Source organism: Vidua macroura, chromosome 20 (assembly GCF_024509145.1).
Source record: "Vidua macroura isolate BioBank_ID:100142 chromosome 20, ASM2450914v1, whole genome shotgun sequence".
NCBI classification, from domain to species: Eukaryota; Metazoa; Chordata; class Aves; order Passeriformes; family Viduidae; genus Vidua; species Vidua macroura.
Window position 1 is genome coordinate 8,962,182 of NC_071590.1, and position 17,760 is coordinate 8,979,941.

The window sequence follows — 17,760 nt, forward strand, 5'->3', positions numbered from 1 at the left end:
CAATATTGGCACTGCCAGGAGGCACAGAAATGGAGATTTTAATCAAAAAACTTTATTTGAGATCCACTTCAGTTCAATTATAAGGTAATCTTGCCTTGTGAACTTCCAGGCTGTTAAAAAGGGCAAATGGCTGCAGTGTCCTCTGAAACAATTCAAACCCTATTTTTCATCAGGAGATGATTCCACTGCACTGGAATTGAAAGTTGGGTGTCTTTTCCTCACAGATTGTTATTTAATCACTCTGTATTAGCTTTCATTGCCCTTTTGATATATTTAGGCTCATAAACTTCTCATTGACTAGATTGAATTTACCACGATGTTGTTACTTTTTATGAACAGAATGAATCAATAGCAGATCTGTTGGTTTGCACTGAATTGTTTATTTTAAGGGATGTTTAAACTTTACTGAGAGAAAATGGAAGAGCTGATGCTCAGTCCTCCTGTTTAATACTCAATATTTGGAAACTCTCTGAGTACAGCCTGCCTCAACCAGCAAGTGCTGCACACATTTTTCCAGAGATCCAGGGCCAATAATATTTCCTAACATTCTTTGAAATGTAAAATATTTTGCAGTATTCCCAATTTATGGCATTTAATACTTGCAAAATACTTTATTGTTGTAATAGAAAGCTTTTGGTTCATTATTAGGGAATATTCCAGAATAAGACTATTTTTTTCACTGAAAATAGTAACTCTGTCTTGAAAATGTCTGATATCTACTTATATATATTTCTATATGAGGAAACAGTAATTTATTTTCCTGTACTCCTCAAATAATCTGTACAAACCAGTTGACTTCATCTATGAATTTGAAGCACAGTATTAAGAAATATCACTGGGTTCATTTTGTCATTGAATTTTAGGGATGTGGTTTCTTGTTGCTTTTTTTTTTTTTTTTCCTGATTGTTTATTAATAATTAAAACCATCTATTAATTAAGTTCCACATAAACAAGTGCAAAGCTGTGCCTAGTAGATCTAAAAACTTGGGAATTCTTAGATCAGTGTAATCAGGTGATAAGAGCCCAGACTTTGTGCTTGCTGGAGGGATTTATTTGGATTCACTGTTGCCTCTATGAGCTCCCTCCCCCATTATTTATGCATCTTTATTATTGTATTAAGTGGTTAATTAAATCTGGTCAGGTTAACCTTTGTTGATGATTAGAAGTAGGCATCTCAGCCACTGGAAAGCAAATCATTTTGGGTGGAACATCTTGTTCTTGTTTGAAAAGTTATCTTTGTTTACATTCACACAGCATTAATCGCTTGAACCAGACATTTTTGGGGAAAGAGGGGGAGTGCCCCAGAGCAGGTTTCCAAATGAACAGAAATTATAAAGGAGAAACATTTCCCTTCCTTCTCCTCTATGAGCAAAATAGGGAAACAGTTACTCCAGAATTCCAAGTATTCACAAAGAGCTGTAATTTGTTGTCAAATAACTTTTAAAAGCCAAACCTCCAGGCTACTCAGCTGAACTGAGTCCTGTTTCCTCAGTGAGAATTCTTCAGCAGTAGCACTCCAATATTTTCCTGGTGGAGTTTTTGTCATTCTTTTCCAATTATTACTGTTATTATTTTACAACTCTATTTGTCTTTGTTCTGTGGTCTGTTCTTTTTCTGAGTGCTAGTGAAAGCCTCTTGTCATTTTCCCCTTGGTTTGATATTTTTTGCCAACTTCTCTGTCCTAAAGCCTTTTTTCCCCCCTTTTTCTCCATGCAGTGGGATCTTACCTCCATAAAACCATTGCCTTTATTGCTCATGGAAAAGTGATTTTCCCCCAGAAAAATTCTTCAGTCATCAAGGTGGGAAAGACCAGAAGGAGAGATGCCAAAGTGACCTCCTGGCTGATTTTCTGATTCTTTGGAAGAACTCAACAGCTCAGTCAAAAGATGTTCATTCTGAGGGTTATTTTATTTTGATCATGAAAAATTTTTTATGAACTGTTGCTTCTCTGGAGCCAAATTATGGGATCATAGGAGATCTGTAAGCTCAGTGTGGTCCAGGAAGAGGGATAGTAGGAAATGAGAGAACAAATAGAGTAAAAACCCAAAAGATTTCTTGGTACCACTATAAACCCATCATATATCTGTGTGAATGCTTTCTGCCTCAAAAAGGAGATGTTAAAACAGCAAAAGCTGTAGAGAAAGACAAAAAATGCAATCAAAGATATGGCAGATGTGGGGAATGTGAACTGGATTCCCATGTTCCTTCTACAAAAGGCCTCCAAGTCATTTAAAGATGTAACTTTCTTTTATGCAATTCCTTTTCTGATTAAAATGGTCTTCTGTAAGTGATTTTATGATACATATAAATATTATGGTTATCAGTCTTCACAGTTAAAATAAGGCTTTTTTTCTTTGGCAGGAGGAAGGCTATACATGCAAATTCGGTTTCCTGATGCATTCCCACTTACTCTGCCCTTCTGTTCTGGCAGAATGAGGAAAAACTGTGGGGTTTGTATTTTCTTTTATTTGTTTCTTTATGTACTGTGTGCTCTCTGATTCTCACTTATTTCTTATTTCATTATCTTTCCTGTTCTTCTTCTTTTTTTTGTGGCTACACTTGTAGCTGCATTTTTTTCTTTTATTTGTTTACTTTGCCTTGAACTTTCTCCTAAATCCCTTTTTTCTTTTCAGCCAGACCTGAATAAATGCATTGTAGTGTCATTTTTCTCTCCTTCCATTTCCACTTCTCTTCCTCTTTTACTTCCATATCTTTTCCCCCCTAATATTATCATTTTCTCCTCAGCATTTCTTGATGTTTTTCTTTCCCATGAACTTTCCTGTCCTTTTTTGGTATTTTGTATTTTACCTCGGGGGAGACTCAACAAGGACTTGGGCGTTTCTTCCTTAATAGTGCAAAACTGGATAGAAACCACCTTAAAAATGTGTGGGACAAACTCTGTCCTAACTAACTCCTGTGGCATGAGGATGACTGGGAGCAAATAAATTCCTGTTTAGCAAATTTAACTTCTCCTAAAAATTCAGTCTCCATCCTTCCAGCTGGAAACTGGATCATATAATGGGTTATTACAAGCTGTTAAAATTTGAGACCGAGGAGGGGGAATAGGCTGAAGTTATTCCATGGATTGTTCTGTTCTTTGTGGGAGGCTGTTAAAATAAAGCAACAGTATAAAAGATGAATTATATACAATTTAATGTAAAGCTGTTGGAAGCCATTAGGATATTTCTTCCTTGATTGTCTAACATTTGTGTACTTTTACAAAGTTTTACATTTTTTGGTTCTTTCAGAACATTATGAAAATTGTACTGAGAGGAGTAAATTCATCTGCATAAAATTGACTGCAAAGAGCAATTAGTCCTTCATTAATATGCAAATTTGGTCCAGTGCAGATTCATCTATATATGAGGCTTAAATATGCAAGTCAGTCTTGCTGTGCGAGAAGCCCAGATGCTTTTATTTACTTTGAAATTGAGGGATTTGGTTAATGATGTTGTTGACAGGAAAACTTGAATAAATTTGATGATCACCATCTTTCATATTAGACGAGGCCCATGGAAAAAAATTACCAAGTAAAATACCAATTTTATTTGGTAATTTCCTATTACCAATCTTGTAATAAAATGTAAGATAGAAAGTAATAGAGTTAGATTTCCTAATGTAGTTATCCTGAGACTTAAACTGTTCCCCAAAGATGGAGCCATTTTTCTTAAACTTTGTTTTTCCAGAGGGTAAAGACATCTCCATAAGCTGTATGAATAACACACTGCCTGGAGATTTAATATTGGAAAGTTGGTTCTGTGACTTGCTTCAGTTGGTGAGAGGATATAAGCTTGGGAATGAAGAAGCAGGAGCTTTGGAAATGGTTCTTTGTCATCTTCCATGATTTATCTGTAGGGTCTCCTCAAGAATTAGTGTTGAGGCCTCTGCCCTGAACCTGTGGAACACCCTGGAATCTGTCTGAACGCACAGCCAATTCTATTTGGATCACCTAAGCTCCTTAATAAACATTTTCTTAAATATCTTAAAATCTTTACAGCCCTTGGTAATGATACTTTCTTCCTTCTGGCACCCACCACAGGCTGGCTCAGAGGAGCAGGGTTTTTCCTCACTGATAAATCCAAGCTGTGGTGTGTCTTGCCTCTCTCCTCTTTTCCTGCCCCACGGCTCCTTTTGGCACAGCCAGGATTCCCCTGGTTCTGTCCAGCATCCATCACTCAGCCCGGTATGGGAACAGGTCCTTTGCCCTCATCAGTCTTGATTCACCTGCAAGACCCCACAAGTTGTTCCTCCTCCTGTTTCTTCCTTTTTCTTTCTCTGCAGTTCCCTCAGGCCTAAATTTAGCTTTGGCTTAAGCAAAACTGGTCTTTGACTTCAATCATGCCTGTTTTTTCCTGGACCAAACCCGGTCTTCTGTCTTGCCTGAGTGAGGCATTGGCACTTCCAAAATAACAGAGAAATGTGGTTTAAATGGACTGAACTGTGTGGTAATTTATAAAGCTCTAGTTGTAACTACCTGAGGACAAGTTAATAGATGAGACCATTTGATTCCTCTGGCTTCCTGGCACAGCTGTTTGGGATATAAATCCTCACAACAGTTGGTTTCCAAATCCTTAATGTGCTGCACTAGGCAAAAAGTTTCTACAACCATGTTCAGGAGAGAAAAAAATGCAACCAAAATTGTTCATGTGGTCTTGCAGGTGAATCCAAAAGCAGGAAAATGAAGATGGAATTGAGTATCTGGGGGGAGCAGAGGAGAGATCTGACAGTCTTGTAAAGGCTCTGGTTATCCTACAAGGGAATCTGTGGTTTTTACCATCAGAATGAGGCACTGACAGCATCAGAAGGGAGTTTATTTGCAGTACTGAATAGTTTAGGAGGTGATAAATTGATTAAAAGTTGAAACCTTAAAACCACACCGTCTGCTGAGACTTAAAGAGCCTTTGCCTTTGAGAACACAGAATTGTTGGGCAGTTTCTAGTATTTTTCAGCACCATCCACAGCAATCTTGGCATTCTGACCTAGCTCCCAAAAGGAGGAAAATATTAATTTTGAAGTGTATAAACAACAGGCATCTCAGCACATCCTGAGGTTGTCTCCTATCAACTATGTAATCTTTATATTCTAGATTAATAAACACTTCAGCCTTGGAGTTTATTAGTCCAAAATATATTTATTACCTCATAAATTCAAACCCCCTCCAGTTACCATCTAATTAAACTGCAGCGCTGTGCATGCTATCTTTGGGGATGTATTAATAATGGAATTATCTTGTGAAACAGTAATTACATACTTTGTGCATTCTTTGCCACACTCTTTCTTCAGTGTCTGTGTGATGAGTGGGGCACACAGTGCTCCATTGTTTGGAGCTCCTCCAAACTCTCTGTGTATCCAAAGATAAGCAGGTTTTTTTTTTTCCCTCTTAGTAGAAGAGGGAGAAAAGTTTGTGCATTTTTTGTACTCAGGAAAGATCAACACCACCAGACTAGGAACAGTTATGAAATATGATTGTGCAAGTGATTTTAGCTCATGCTTTCTCCTCACTCTTTGAGGAGATTACTCTCAGGAGTAAAACCTCCTTGCAGGATATGTTTTGTTTTTACTGCAGCTGCCAAAAGGTGAAGACAACCACTTTATCTGCAAGAGAATATTCATTTATGGGACTTCACTAGTGACATAGGTTTGAAATGGGAAAATGGGCTTAAAGCCTTCTTCAGGAGAGATTTACTCACAGTTTCCTCCAGTGGTAAGTGGACCTGATGTATTCTGATTTATAAATGTAATGACTCTCTCTGTGCTTTTGCTTTATAAGGTTGTCCCCCATCTTCTACTCTGGATAATTTGTATTGACAAGAGTTCTTGTGCTCATTTTTCCTCCCTTACTGCAGAATTAGGTGTCTGAATCCTGCCTGGTGTTCCCTTCCCTGCATGGAAAGAGGCACAGGAGGCAACACCTTTTGCACATAACTTCCCTGGAGTTTTGAAGTGCCTTATCTCTAGTTCAAGTACATCTGTTGAGCAACAGTGGGAGTGTGTGATTCTTGTTGACACAGGCTCTGCTCTACCTGACAGGAGGGGGGTTGGTTCTCCTTGTACTTCCAGCACTTTGTGGGTTTAGGATCCATATGCTGTGTTCTCTTGCCTTTTATTTGTTCACTGCAATTGCTGGGGCTGTGCAGTGTCTGCAGGGAGAGGAAGGGCACTTCCCACCAGTTTCCTCCCTGAATCTTGCAGATCTTTCCAGCACAAGTTTTGCCTTCTCCCTGGTTTTCTGCTCCACAGGTCCTGAATTCTGATGCCAAATACAAAATTGAGTAGTGGTCACTCACTTCATACAAAGGGGTTTGATTGAACTTCCAGCTGGAACTCCATCTCCACTCTGTATTGTGATTGCAACTTCATATTTTACTTGCATTTTGCAGTCATTCAGGGGCCAAGTTTTCAAGTCTTCCAGATTTGGACTTGTTTTGATTTCACTGCATAATCCTGCAAGAATTCTGCCAACAACAAGGCCAATGTGTCTGAAAACAGATGGCATTTCCAGTACCTAAAGCCTGGTCAGGTGTGAGTATCTCAGTAGTAAGAGTGAGTCAAACTTGGAGCTTTGATTTTCAATAAGAAATTATTTGCTTTATCCAGTAATTTTCATCTGCCAGTACTCACAGTTATTTAAATCAGACTGTTTTCATGGATGAATGTTATTCTTTGGGAATAAAGAATGCCTGACAAGCTTCTGTAGTTTTGTGAATAGATTTTTGTAAACCACAAAATGAAATGTAATTATTGTATGATATATATTTTACAGAATCTCAAATGGCTTTATCAGCCCAATGTCTAGGAGTTCACCTTCTGAGACTGAACATCTTGTGCTTGGTGTCTTAGTAAAAATGATGTCTGATGCCACTGTGTTACCACAGTGTAGAATGGAACAGTTTCCATTGTAATGAATAGCAAACATCTGCAAAGAATAATTATATTTATGCCATATTGCTCAAACACCCATTATTATTAATACAGCTCAGGATTAACTACTGGTTTGTCAAAACCTGCTGATCTCCAAACTTTTGTTTGTCTTATATTTCTTGTGGCTGTTGATGAAAAAATGATCTGTGTGTCCCCAGAATGGTTCCAGGCTGTGTCTTGCCTGTTCTGTCACTCTGCATTTTTTGTGCCTGGTGTCTGAGTTGGAAACTTTCAAACTAGACACCTTTTGATGTCTTTTACCTGATGTGAATAAATTCACTGCAGAATACTTGCAGAGCAAGAGATGTTTGTTGCCAAGCAATTACATCAGATGAAACATACAGAAGGGTAATATTTTAGTCTGATTTTTTTTTTTTTTTTTTTTTTTTTTTTTTTTTTTTTTTTTTGCTACAGGCATGAATCTGAAGATGAATTCTGGGAATTTAAGGAAGGAAAAAGTCAGGGCTTTTATTTCTTAAATTTTTTCCTTGTCTTCTGTATTTGCAGTGATTGCTTTGAGTCTGTAAGGTCATCATGGTTGAAGGCATGAAGATGAGGACATCAAAGCCTTTGCCCACTTATGACAATTACTCTGGAGACAAACACAGCTGAGAAGACAAATGTTATGAGCTACCTGTAAGTTCTGGTTCACAAAACAGATGTGAGTCCAGAGATATTTCTGAACTTGGAAATGAAATTTATTCTCAAGATAATAGCTCGTTATCTGCTGCTCTTTCTAAATGTAAAGTAAGGAGAGCAATTCCCCTATATTTTATCTATAACAGCTGACATGTTTTCTGCATTCCTGTGTTTGCCTAAGAAGTCATGGATAATCAATTTGATGTGCAAAATAAACTGCGTGGATGAATTCTGATAAATATCACTTGCCATGGCTGTGCTGCTATAAGAGGCAAAAACTTCCAGGAAGGAAACAGCAAGGAAAAATCTGCCTGATAATTTTCTCATCAGTTTTTCTCCAAGGACATATCTGTGGGTGGATTCTATAGACAGTGTTTGGGTATTTTTCCCCACCTTGAGTGGCTGGTTCTGTGTGTGTCAGTTATTTTCTCTTGCTGTATTAGAAATCAAAGCTACCTTATCACTTCAGGATAAATGCATCTATATTTATATCTCTATATCTATCTCCTATAATGCTAACTAGGAAAAACTAACCTGAAACATTTCATTTTCAGCCTTTCTTGTTATTTAAATATATATTCTAAATTATTTTTTAAATTCCCCACATGTATTACAAATAACTTCCCATCTGATTGGGAAGCAGAATAGGCAGGAACCAGCAGCAGACAGATGTGATTATAAAAGATGTTCTGTTTGTTATAATGAGACTTATGGTCTTAATAAACTCTTAGAATGTTTTTAACACAACCAAATTAAGTAAGTTTAAAATCTGATTTTCTAGATCTAACCCTATCAGATCACTTTTTTGCCTTATTTTTGAAGACAACCCCCCCCGTCAATTTTTCTTAGTTTTAGAGAATTTATCACAAAACAGATTATCTCTAGTTCCAGCAAAGAAAAAAGGGAAATTTGTACAGATAAAAAGCATGAATGACAATCCTGATCATGTGGAAAAAATCAATCTGTGAGTTTAGACATAGTTTCACATCAGTCTTCTCCTTTCTTGGAAATCCATATTTTCCCCAGAATATCCAGTAGTGTTACGTAGCCTGTCAAAATTTGCTCATAATATTTCATGTCCTTCTGCTGGAAAGAAACAGCTGGATATTCTGTGTCATGATGTGACCAATCCACCTCTGTTGTTGTCATTTTAATTGCTGGGGCTGTATTTTTAAGTCCTCCACAGAAGGTCTTTGTAGTGACAAGCGAACGGTTCACGCTTCGTAAGCAAACATAAAGAATGCTGCTGCTAATTGGAGAGGGAGTAATGCAGTTATGATTCCATCAACATTTAAGTTACTTTGGGAAAGGACACGTTTTTTGTTGTGGTTGTGTTGCCACGTAAAATTTTACTCCAAGTGGATTTGGTGGGGAAGGTTTTAGAACAGAACAGATTAATCCTGGAATTACAGGGATGGGAGAGATGGAAGTGAAATTGTTCTAAGCTACATTTACAGTATAGAAATAAGCATTTTATTGCTCTTTCTTTGAAACTGTAGTTATTAATTGCTGGCTTGTGAAATAGCTTGTCTGTGAAAATGGAAAGAATGGACAGCCTCAGAAAACTCCCTTTCCCCTGCCCTGAAGAGCTGCAGCCACAGTGTTTCATGTGGAGGAGGACTCCTCAAAAATCAAGTTTCCCCCCCCCAGAAAAGGTTCTTATTCAGTAATTTAAGTCTTTTGGGTGTTTTCCCCTTGATATTCTGCCTGTTGTACCTATAGACTTCCCAATTTCTAAAAGTCTGCTGGACCTTGTGCTAAACCTTGGCTTTTTTCCTGAATTACACTTCCATGGAATACTTGGCTATGGATTAACATTTTTACAGTTATGTGCCCAAAGATCTTTCCTGTTCATGCTGATTTAATTTTTTTTCTATTCACATCTCTCTTCTCAGGTGGAGCCTCATCTTGAGTAGCCTTGGGAGGGCCAAAGGTGCTTCCTTTTCCAGTTCCCTGCCTGGATTTTAGAAGATACCATTTTTTAGCATCCAAACAAGGAAATCACAGCAATTTCCATGGGAAGAATCTCAGACATGACAGGGCTTCCCCCCAAAACACTGCCTGTATAATTGCTGAAGACATTCCAAGCCACTCTAACGAAGTGCTGTCTGCCAGTCATTATGTTCTCCTTGGAGGACCATCTGTTGCACTTCAAATATGTAAAGGTCTCTATCATTTATTGCTCCAAACAAATCCAGGCTTTTGTCTGATGTGCTGGAGCTCCTGAATGGATTCTAAAGGTGATTTCAGTCACAAAGGGTAGGGTATTCCCTTTGGTTGTACTCCTTCAGCTCAAATTTCAGAGCACAAATATACTGATTAAACCAATATCTGAATATTTTCAATTTATTTAGAAATGAATTATGAACAACAGCAACTAAAAATATCTGAAATACGTTTTCTTTTCATTCAGCCAGGAGGACATTGGAAGATGTTTGCTGCTGGTGAACAAATCTTTCCAATTTAGTGGTATCCAGATTTGATATATGCTGAGACTGGAATGAAAATTACCTTATTTTGATTAAATTAATTAGCTTATTTGTATCTGAAAATAGTGATTCAATGGAATGGTAAAAAATAGAGTCAGCAGCTTAAAATGCTCAAGCCTTCCTTAGCACATGTCCTTTACAAGGATGTAATACTTGGTTGTGCAGTCATTATTTATAGGTTAATTGGGATCCTTTCCATGAGTAAAATGAGCAAGATCAGGCATTAAAATATGCTGTTTTTTGTTTTTCCTACTGCAGATTTTAAAGAGGCTGTACAATCAGATTGGAGAGCGTGAGCATTGTATTTTCACAGCAGAAAAGTTCTGTTCAGAGATTTCCAGCCAGAGAAATCCATAACAATTTCTGTCTGATTAGGGAGTGGTCCTATCTTTTTCCCTTTCTCCTCTTTCCCTTCTCCTTCCTGCACAGCAGCTAATGTTCTGGTCAGAAGTAATAATATGTTAGATCTTGAATGTCAGTAGCCCCAGAGATTCTGACAAGACTATTCATGTGCATTCATACGTCTTAACCAAAGCTGACACTAAAGAGAGCAAGAATTCTCATATTCCTCTTTTTATTGCTGTGCATTAAACTCAAATCTTCTCTTGGAGACCTCTGCTAGAAATGACAAATCCACCATTTGAAAAAGGCATTTTAGCAAGGTCTAAACAAAGCAGCTGGACATCAATCTGGCACAGGGCAGAGGCTCCTGTGAGAGCTCACAGTGCAAAGCTGAACTCTGGTTTACACCTTACAAATGCTGTGAGATAAATGCTAATGGGAAATAACCATTCCTCCTAATCTTTCTAAATTTCAATTGAAAAGTGATTTTAATTTTTTTTTTTTTTTTTTTTTTTTAACTATAGGACACGTCCTTGTAGGGATATTTGGATTCTGGTAACTCGAGGTTGTTTTCTGAGAAACACACACTGAGTGAATATTCTGTTCTACCTTTTACTCTGGACATATTTTACACACACTTGCAGGATGGTGTACTGCACATGTTTGGGTAATTTTGCAAGGATCTGATGAAGTTGTTAAAGCCAGGTAGGCAATTTTGCCAGCAATGATATTTTTAATCTTCTTTTTTAAAATGGCTTGGTAGTAGTGACTAAGGCAGACTAGGTGGCTCTGGGCAGCTCGCCATTTTTAGGTAGTTTAATTTGTTAAAAATTATCTTTCTTCCCACCCAAATCCCCTTGAAACCATTTGGAGAAGAGAACTGTTGAACAGTTGCCAGTAATAAGTCCTACTGAGACCTCTGTATCCTCCTGACAGAAATGTTGGTGCCAACTGGAGACTGACTGGCACGAATTTGAACTCCACACTACTTGATATATTTGCTTCACATGCACCAATTACAATAATTACCACCTCTGTAGCTGAAGTTTAAGCACTCGGTCTGCTCTCCATACCTCAGGTTGTTGGCAGTATGTTCAATCCTATAATCTCAATTTTCTTGGAATAATTAAGTAGAAAATAAATACTTCAAAAAATTAGGAGACAGTCTGAATGGAAATCAGAGGCTGCATAATAGAGTGGTTTGTCATGTTGCTATTGTTAAGCTGCATTTATTTCTATTTAATCTTTATTTCTAAAAGGCAGCATCTTCTTTTGCCTGCAGAGATTCACCAGGAGATGCTGTAATCCATTGACTTTTATATTCAGCAGTAGAGTATCTCTTGATGTCAAGGAAAAAGCAACATGAACTCCTACTTGGTTTAGATGTTTTAAAAAATATAAATATTCCTTTCAAAACAAATGCTTTTGACTGGAAGAGGAAATCACCCATCTCTTACTCCTTTTGGCTGGGTGTTCCCATGTAAGATTGTTGGGATTTAATACCAGGACTGGCTTGAACTGCCCAATTCCTGACAATTCCACTGGTTTAAATCTGATGCAATGGGGACCATCTCTTCCCCACCCCTTTTGTCTTTCCAAGAGACTGGTTAATTTTTAAATTGGATCAAGCAACATTTGAAAAAAAAAACCAAAAACCAAAACTGGTAAAGTTTCTATTACACAAAGATAAGCCTTAGACTGAGCACAAACTGCCTTGCCTGTAGCTTTCCTAATATGATTGCACTGTGCAGAGTAGATACTAAAATTTATATTAAAATTTCTTTATGCAGGTTCCCTCTAGGGAGAGGAAGAGGGAAGGAAAAAGCTTCATGTGACAGATGCTAATTATGCAGCTTAATGCACTTCTGGAAGTTGCAGAGATGAGAACTCTATAAGAACCTATCTACAAAACAAAGCACATTTTCAAACGCAGTTTTTCCTCAATTCTTTTTTTAATCTGCCTCCCCTCTTTTTTCCAGGAGGCTTTTTTTTTCCCAAAGAGTACCAAGGGCAAGCAGTGTCTCAGGTACAGAATTCACCAGACGTGGATGTGATTGTTCTCCATTGTGTCTTGCTGTTCTCAGGTGCTGGGAAAGCTTCAAGGTTCTGAGCCAGGAAGAGTTTGAGTTCCAAATTCCCCAGATGATGTGATAGGTCTCTTCCCTCTTTTGTGGATATTATATCAGCTCCTTATCCTGTGTTTAGGTTTACTGGACAAATGATGTTCTGCACTTGTGCTGGGATCCTACAGAAGGATTTATTGTGATGAACGTGCCAGGACTGATGAACCAGATCCCAAAATGCATTATGTAGAGAAGTGAGCTGAGGTCCTCAAAACTGGGAGGTGCAGCCACACCAAACCCAGTGCTAGACACTAATCCTCTCTTCAGGACACTGAGCTGTGCTGTTTGAGGGAAAAGAAATGGGAAAATTATCCTGAAATCAATTCAGACTTGCAAGAACCATTGTCCTGGATATCCAAATCTACCAAATCCCTTTTACCAAATGATTCTTTTTCCTCTTAGTGATAGACCCATACCAGCTCTCGTGTGCTTAATGCTGCTTTTATGCTGTCCTTCATACCCTTGGATTTCTCCGTGGGGAGGAGTGACTCCAGAACCTCTCCCGCAGGGACATCACGGTGCCGCTGGGACTTCCGAGGGGCTCGGGCTGGCCCTGGGCACCCAGGAATGCTCCTCACAGCCCTGGGCTGCAGCCAGCCCAGGGAAAACCATCTGTTCCCCTTGGAAAGGGGTTTGCTTCCCCCCGGAGCCCTCCCCCCGCATCCCGGCTCCGGCCCCAGCTGCCGTGTTTCGATGAGCACTGAGGGAATGAATCTCCTGCGTTTAAAAATACTCTGCTTCTATTTAGATGAAAAGAGGAATCTTGCTTGCCTACACTGGCATACAAAAATAGGCTCAGTGTGAGTAAATCTTCAAAGTTTCTCTTGGTGAATATATCTAGCCTCACTTTTTTTTTTTTTTTTTTAACTTATATGATAAGTTTATTTATAGAGTGTCCTTCTTTCCTCCTACTCTATCAAGACATTTGCAGAAGGTTGTCGCTCGTCTTGTTCAGGAGTCCTGAAATAATTTGCAGGGCCTTTGAAACATCATCGTGTTGCATAGTTGTGATCAACGTGCTGCTGTTGCATGAACATATCATATTTTAATGTGAATGTCAGGTTAGCTGAGACATTCAAGGCTTTCTTTTACTTTAGGTGCTTTACACTGGTCTGTGTTTTCACTTGAACACTGCAGTAAAAATTCTGCATATAGTAATTTAAAATTTTCCATTTTACATGCAAGGCATTGCCTAGAAAATTAATGTGTAATATGAGAGGATTAGTAAGATGTATACACTTTCCAAACATCTCTTAAAAATAGCTTTCACTGTCACTGTAGCATCTTAATTCTGAATAATCTCACAGTCCTTCTGCAAATCTGTGCATGTAGTAACAGAGAAGCCACCTACTTCATCCTCTTGAACTGCACAATATGGATCTGGGCATGGAAAAAAACTGGGTTTGGAGTAGGGCTCTGCTTTGGCAGAGAGGCTGTCGGTGGAACTAGTGAGAGCATTAACGCTTGCATTAAATATTAAAATCAGCTTTCACAATTCTTGCCTATCTTTTCAAAAAGGCTCCAACAGCCTCAGTTTGGAATTTGCTCCGTGGTGCAAAGCGCCGGTGCAAATCTAGGGAATCCTCTGCCAAGAGGTGGAAGCTGTGGAAGGGGAGCCAAGGCGAGTGTTCCCTGTGCTGGGGGACGCTCTGTGCCGGACTTCGGCCCAGCCTGGCCAAATAAATTATTTATTATTATTTATTAGCCTGACGTGCCCTGGGGTGGGCACAAAATGCCAGGATAGCCACAAGGACCACTGAGTCCAAACCCTTATGGCCCATACTGGGATCAGCCCCGGGAATGGACAGGAGCCCCGGCAGGGAATAAGGGAAGGCTGAGCCCGTGTGTAAATATCGAAATGGGGGTGCCAAAAGTCGCACCAGGCTCTGCCCCGTGCTGCCAACCCCCAGGACACGGCACAACGGGCAGGAAACGGTGCCCAGGAAGTTCCACCCGAACGTGAGGAAGAACTTGTCCAAGGAGCACTGGAGCACGTTACCCAGAGAGCTCGCGGAGCCTCTCTCGTGGCAATGTCCCAGACACGATCCTGTGCTCCGGGCTGTCCCTTCCGGACTGCGCTCCTTCCACCGCCACCCGTCCCACCATCCCGGGAGCCGCGGGCCCGGCGGCGGCGGGACTCGAACCCGCGGCCCCGCCGCCGCGCCGCCGCCGCCCGCGGCCGCTAGATGGCGCCGCCCCAACGAGCAAGGCGGGGGCTCCGCAGCGCCCCGGACGCCCCTGGCGGCCGCGCGCCGCCGCCGCACCCGCCTTCCCCCAGCGGCGCCGGCGGCCATGGCGGTGCGCGCCCACGTGACGGCGCGGCGGCCAATGGGAGCGCGGCAGGGGGGCCCCGACCGCCGTCCCTGTGGCCGCCATTAAAGAAAAAGGGTCTCGGAATTACCCGGGAGCCGGATCCGCGCCCGCTCCGGCCATGGGGGACCCGCGCTGAGGCTCCCGCCGCCACAGGATGCCGCGGCCGGGCAGCCGCCGACAGAGGCACCGCTGAGGGGAGGCGACGCGCCGGCGGGGGCTTCGCGGCACCGACTCCGCCAGCGGCAGCAGCAGCAGCGGCGGCGGCCGCCGCGTCCCTGTGTGTCGGCGGCGCCGGGAATTGCGGGGCTCCGACCCCTTCGGGCTGAGCAGAGCCCGGGGCTCGGCCGCCGCCTCCCCGCCCTGCCCAGGAGCCTCGGGGAGGGGGCCCTGCGCCCACCGCCCCCGCGGGGACCCGCACCTGAGGAGAGCGAGCGCTCTCGGGGCTCCCCCGCCCCCCCAGGACAGACCGCTCCGGCCGAAGACGATCGTTTTTTATATTCGCCCCCCCCCCCCCGCCTTTTTTTTCCCCCGCACTGTTTTGTTGGGTTTTTTTTTTTTTTGTTTTGTTTTGTTTTTGTTTTTTTGTTTTTTTTTTCCCTTTATTTTTAAAGGACCGGCCTCGCAGCTGAGCCGGTCCCTCCCCGCCTGGCCGCCCCCCCGCGCCCGGGGCTCTGGCGGGGGTCGCTGCCCCCTCCCCGCGGTGACTCGGCGGGGTCCGGGCTCCCCTGAAGAGACTTTGCGGGGTCCCCCGGCCCCCGAGGACAGCTGGGGAGGACCAGGCTCCCCGAAGACACTCTGCGATTTTCCGCGTCCTCCTCCCCCGAAAAGGCTGGGGATCGGCCTCCCGGAGACTCCTCCATCCTTCCCCGAAGAGACTTCGAGGGTCACCCGCAATTTCCTCCTTCCACCCTTCTCCCCCTCCCTCCTTTCCCCACGGAAGGAATTTTTACCCAGCGGAGGATATTTTGGTTTCGCCCTCGCTGCGAAGAGTATTTCGTTTTGGGGAGGGGGGGGTTTCCACACGGGAATTTAATCCCCCGCTGGGCTGCTGAGGAGACTTTTGCGGCCTTTCTCTCTCAAGGAATACCTTCCCCCCTCCCCTGCCCCCGCAGATGGTTTTTTGGGGTACACCCCAGGAAATTTTTCTTGCTCTGCCTTTACGAATTCTTCAGACTGGCCTTGCTTTCTGGCCCCTGAAGTTTGTTTTTATGATTTTAAATTTTAATTTATTTGGAATATTTTTGGAGCAGGGGAGAAGAATCTGACCCCCCTCCCCCCCCCACCCTGTTGCCCTCGGACTCCGAAGAGACGAGCCTGGATTTTTCTCTCTCCCACGGCCAATCCTTCCCAGTCATTCCACAATTTGCCCCTTTCTCATCTGATGACTAAAGGAACAGGAGGAAGAGGAGGGGGGGTTCTGGATTAATTGCCCCCGCTGGATTATTTATTTTTTCCTGCTTCTCTTGCTTGGCATCTGAGAAGAGAGGAAGGAGGGATGTCAACTGATTTTTACCCCTAGCCCCCTGGATTAATTACCCCATTTTTATTCTCTTGTTGGATCAATTACCCCTTCACCTTACCTCCTCTCCCTCCCCTCCTTATGCGAACGAGAAGACAAGAGGAACAGGGAGGATTTTGATCTTAATCTCCCGTCGTTGGATTACTTACCACCTCCCTCTTTCTGTTCTCCCCTTCCACGGCGGCTTTACACCCCCGATTGAGCTCCAGAAGACGAGAAAACGTTCTGAGTTCCTCTTTAATTTTTTTTTTAATTTTTTTTTTTTTTTAATATATTTTTACCCCCCTCTCCCACACCTCTCTGTCTCTCCTCGCGGGTTATTCCCCCTGCCACTATTTCGCGTGCGTGTGTCTGTAAATCCCTTATTTAATTGTATTATTATTTGTGCGTGTGCAGAGCCCCCCTCCCCCTTTCCCTCTCGCTGTCTGTCTCTCCCTCTCTCCCTCTCCCTCTCTCTCTCTCTCTCTCTCTCTGTCTGTCTCTTTCTTTCTTGTCGGAGGCTGTGGGATAATGGCGTGTGGGTTGTGGCTGTGAGGATGAGTTCCTGCTTCGTGCCGAACGGGGCCAGCCTGGAGGATTGCCATTCCAACCTCTTCTGCCTGGTGAGTGTCGGCCCCCGGCGCACACACGCCCGGGGCCACCGAGGGAAGGGCTCGGAGCTCTGGGGGAGGGGGAAGGGGCAGTGGAAGCAAAGCAGCCATTTTTAGCAGAGCTTCTGCTGGATGAGCCCTCGGAGTAGGCCCTGCCTGGAGCAGCCAACTCTCCCATGCCCCTCTGGTTCCCCTCCATCGCTGTCTGTCTCGCCTCGCCCCTCCCTCCGCTTTCTTCCTGGATAGTGGCCTCCCCGCAGCTCGCCTTTTCCTTCCCTTCCCGTGCCTTCCAACTTTTCCTCCTTTCTCCCCTATCCCTGCCTCTGAGCGTGGTATTTCTCGCAGGGGAAGGGAGCTGCTGCTGCTGCTCCTCCCGGCCCCACATCTCGGGGAACTTTCTCTTTTCCCTCCTCACTCGTGACATCCCAGGCAAATCCGAGGCGAAACCTCCCTTCTTCCTCGCTTTTAAACGGATCCCTTTCCCTGCTTGTTTTTATTCTGGAGGGCTGCTTCTGGTGATGTGCCCTGCCTGTCTTGTGTTTTGATGTGCACCATTTTGTAGTCTTTTTTTTTTTTTTTTTTTTTTTTTTTTTTTTTTTTAACCCAAGTATCAAACCGTTCATAATGTTGAATTTTGGTAGCTCCAAAAGTAAATTCGATATTACTGGACTGTGATGCAATTTTTTTGGTGTCTGTGCTGAGCTGTTTCATCAGCTTTTAATGCAAATGAGCTAATCTTAGCTGTCTGCCTGATATTTATTATTCCAGAGATTGTTACAAACAATCCTGTGCCAATCTGTGGCACTCATATTTTTGGATGGAGG

At 42.5% G+C, this 17,760-nt stretch overlaps 1 protein-coding gene and 1 long non-coding RNA gene across 2 annotated transcripts in view; both read left to right on the forward strand.

Moving 5' to 3' along the window:
• Window positions 1–1,658: 1,658 nt before the first annotated feature.
• LOC128817379 (uncharacterized) lies at window positions 1,659–12,009 on the forward strand. Its single transcript, XR_008440179.1, has 7 exons — window positions 1,659–1,799; window positions 2,362–2,450; window positions 5,567–5,704; window positions 6,381–6,522; window positions 7,429–7,557; window positions 9,456–9,800; window positions 10,916–12,009. It is a non-coding gene; the product is annotated as an uncharacterized LOC128817379 (long non-coding RNA).
• A 4,341-nt stretch (window positions 12,010–16,350) lies between these two features.
• MED13 (mediator complex subunit 13) overlaps window positions 16,351–17,760 on the forward strand; it is a 51,605-nt gene continuing 50,195 nt past the window's right edge. The window contains exon 1 of the mRNA XM_053995333.1: window positions 16,351–16,948. Within this exon, the coding sequence (XP_053851308.1) occupies window positions 16,883–16,948 (66 nt within the window). The 5' untranslated portion in view covers window positions 16,351–16,882. The remainder of the gene's footprint in view (window positions 16,949–17,760) is intronic.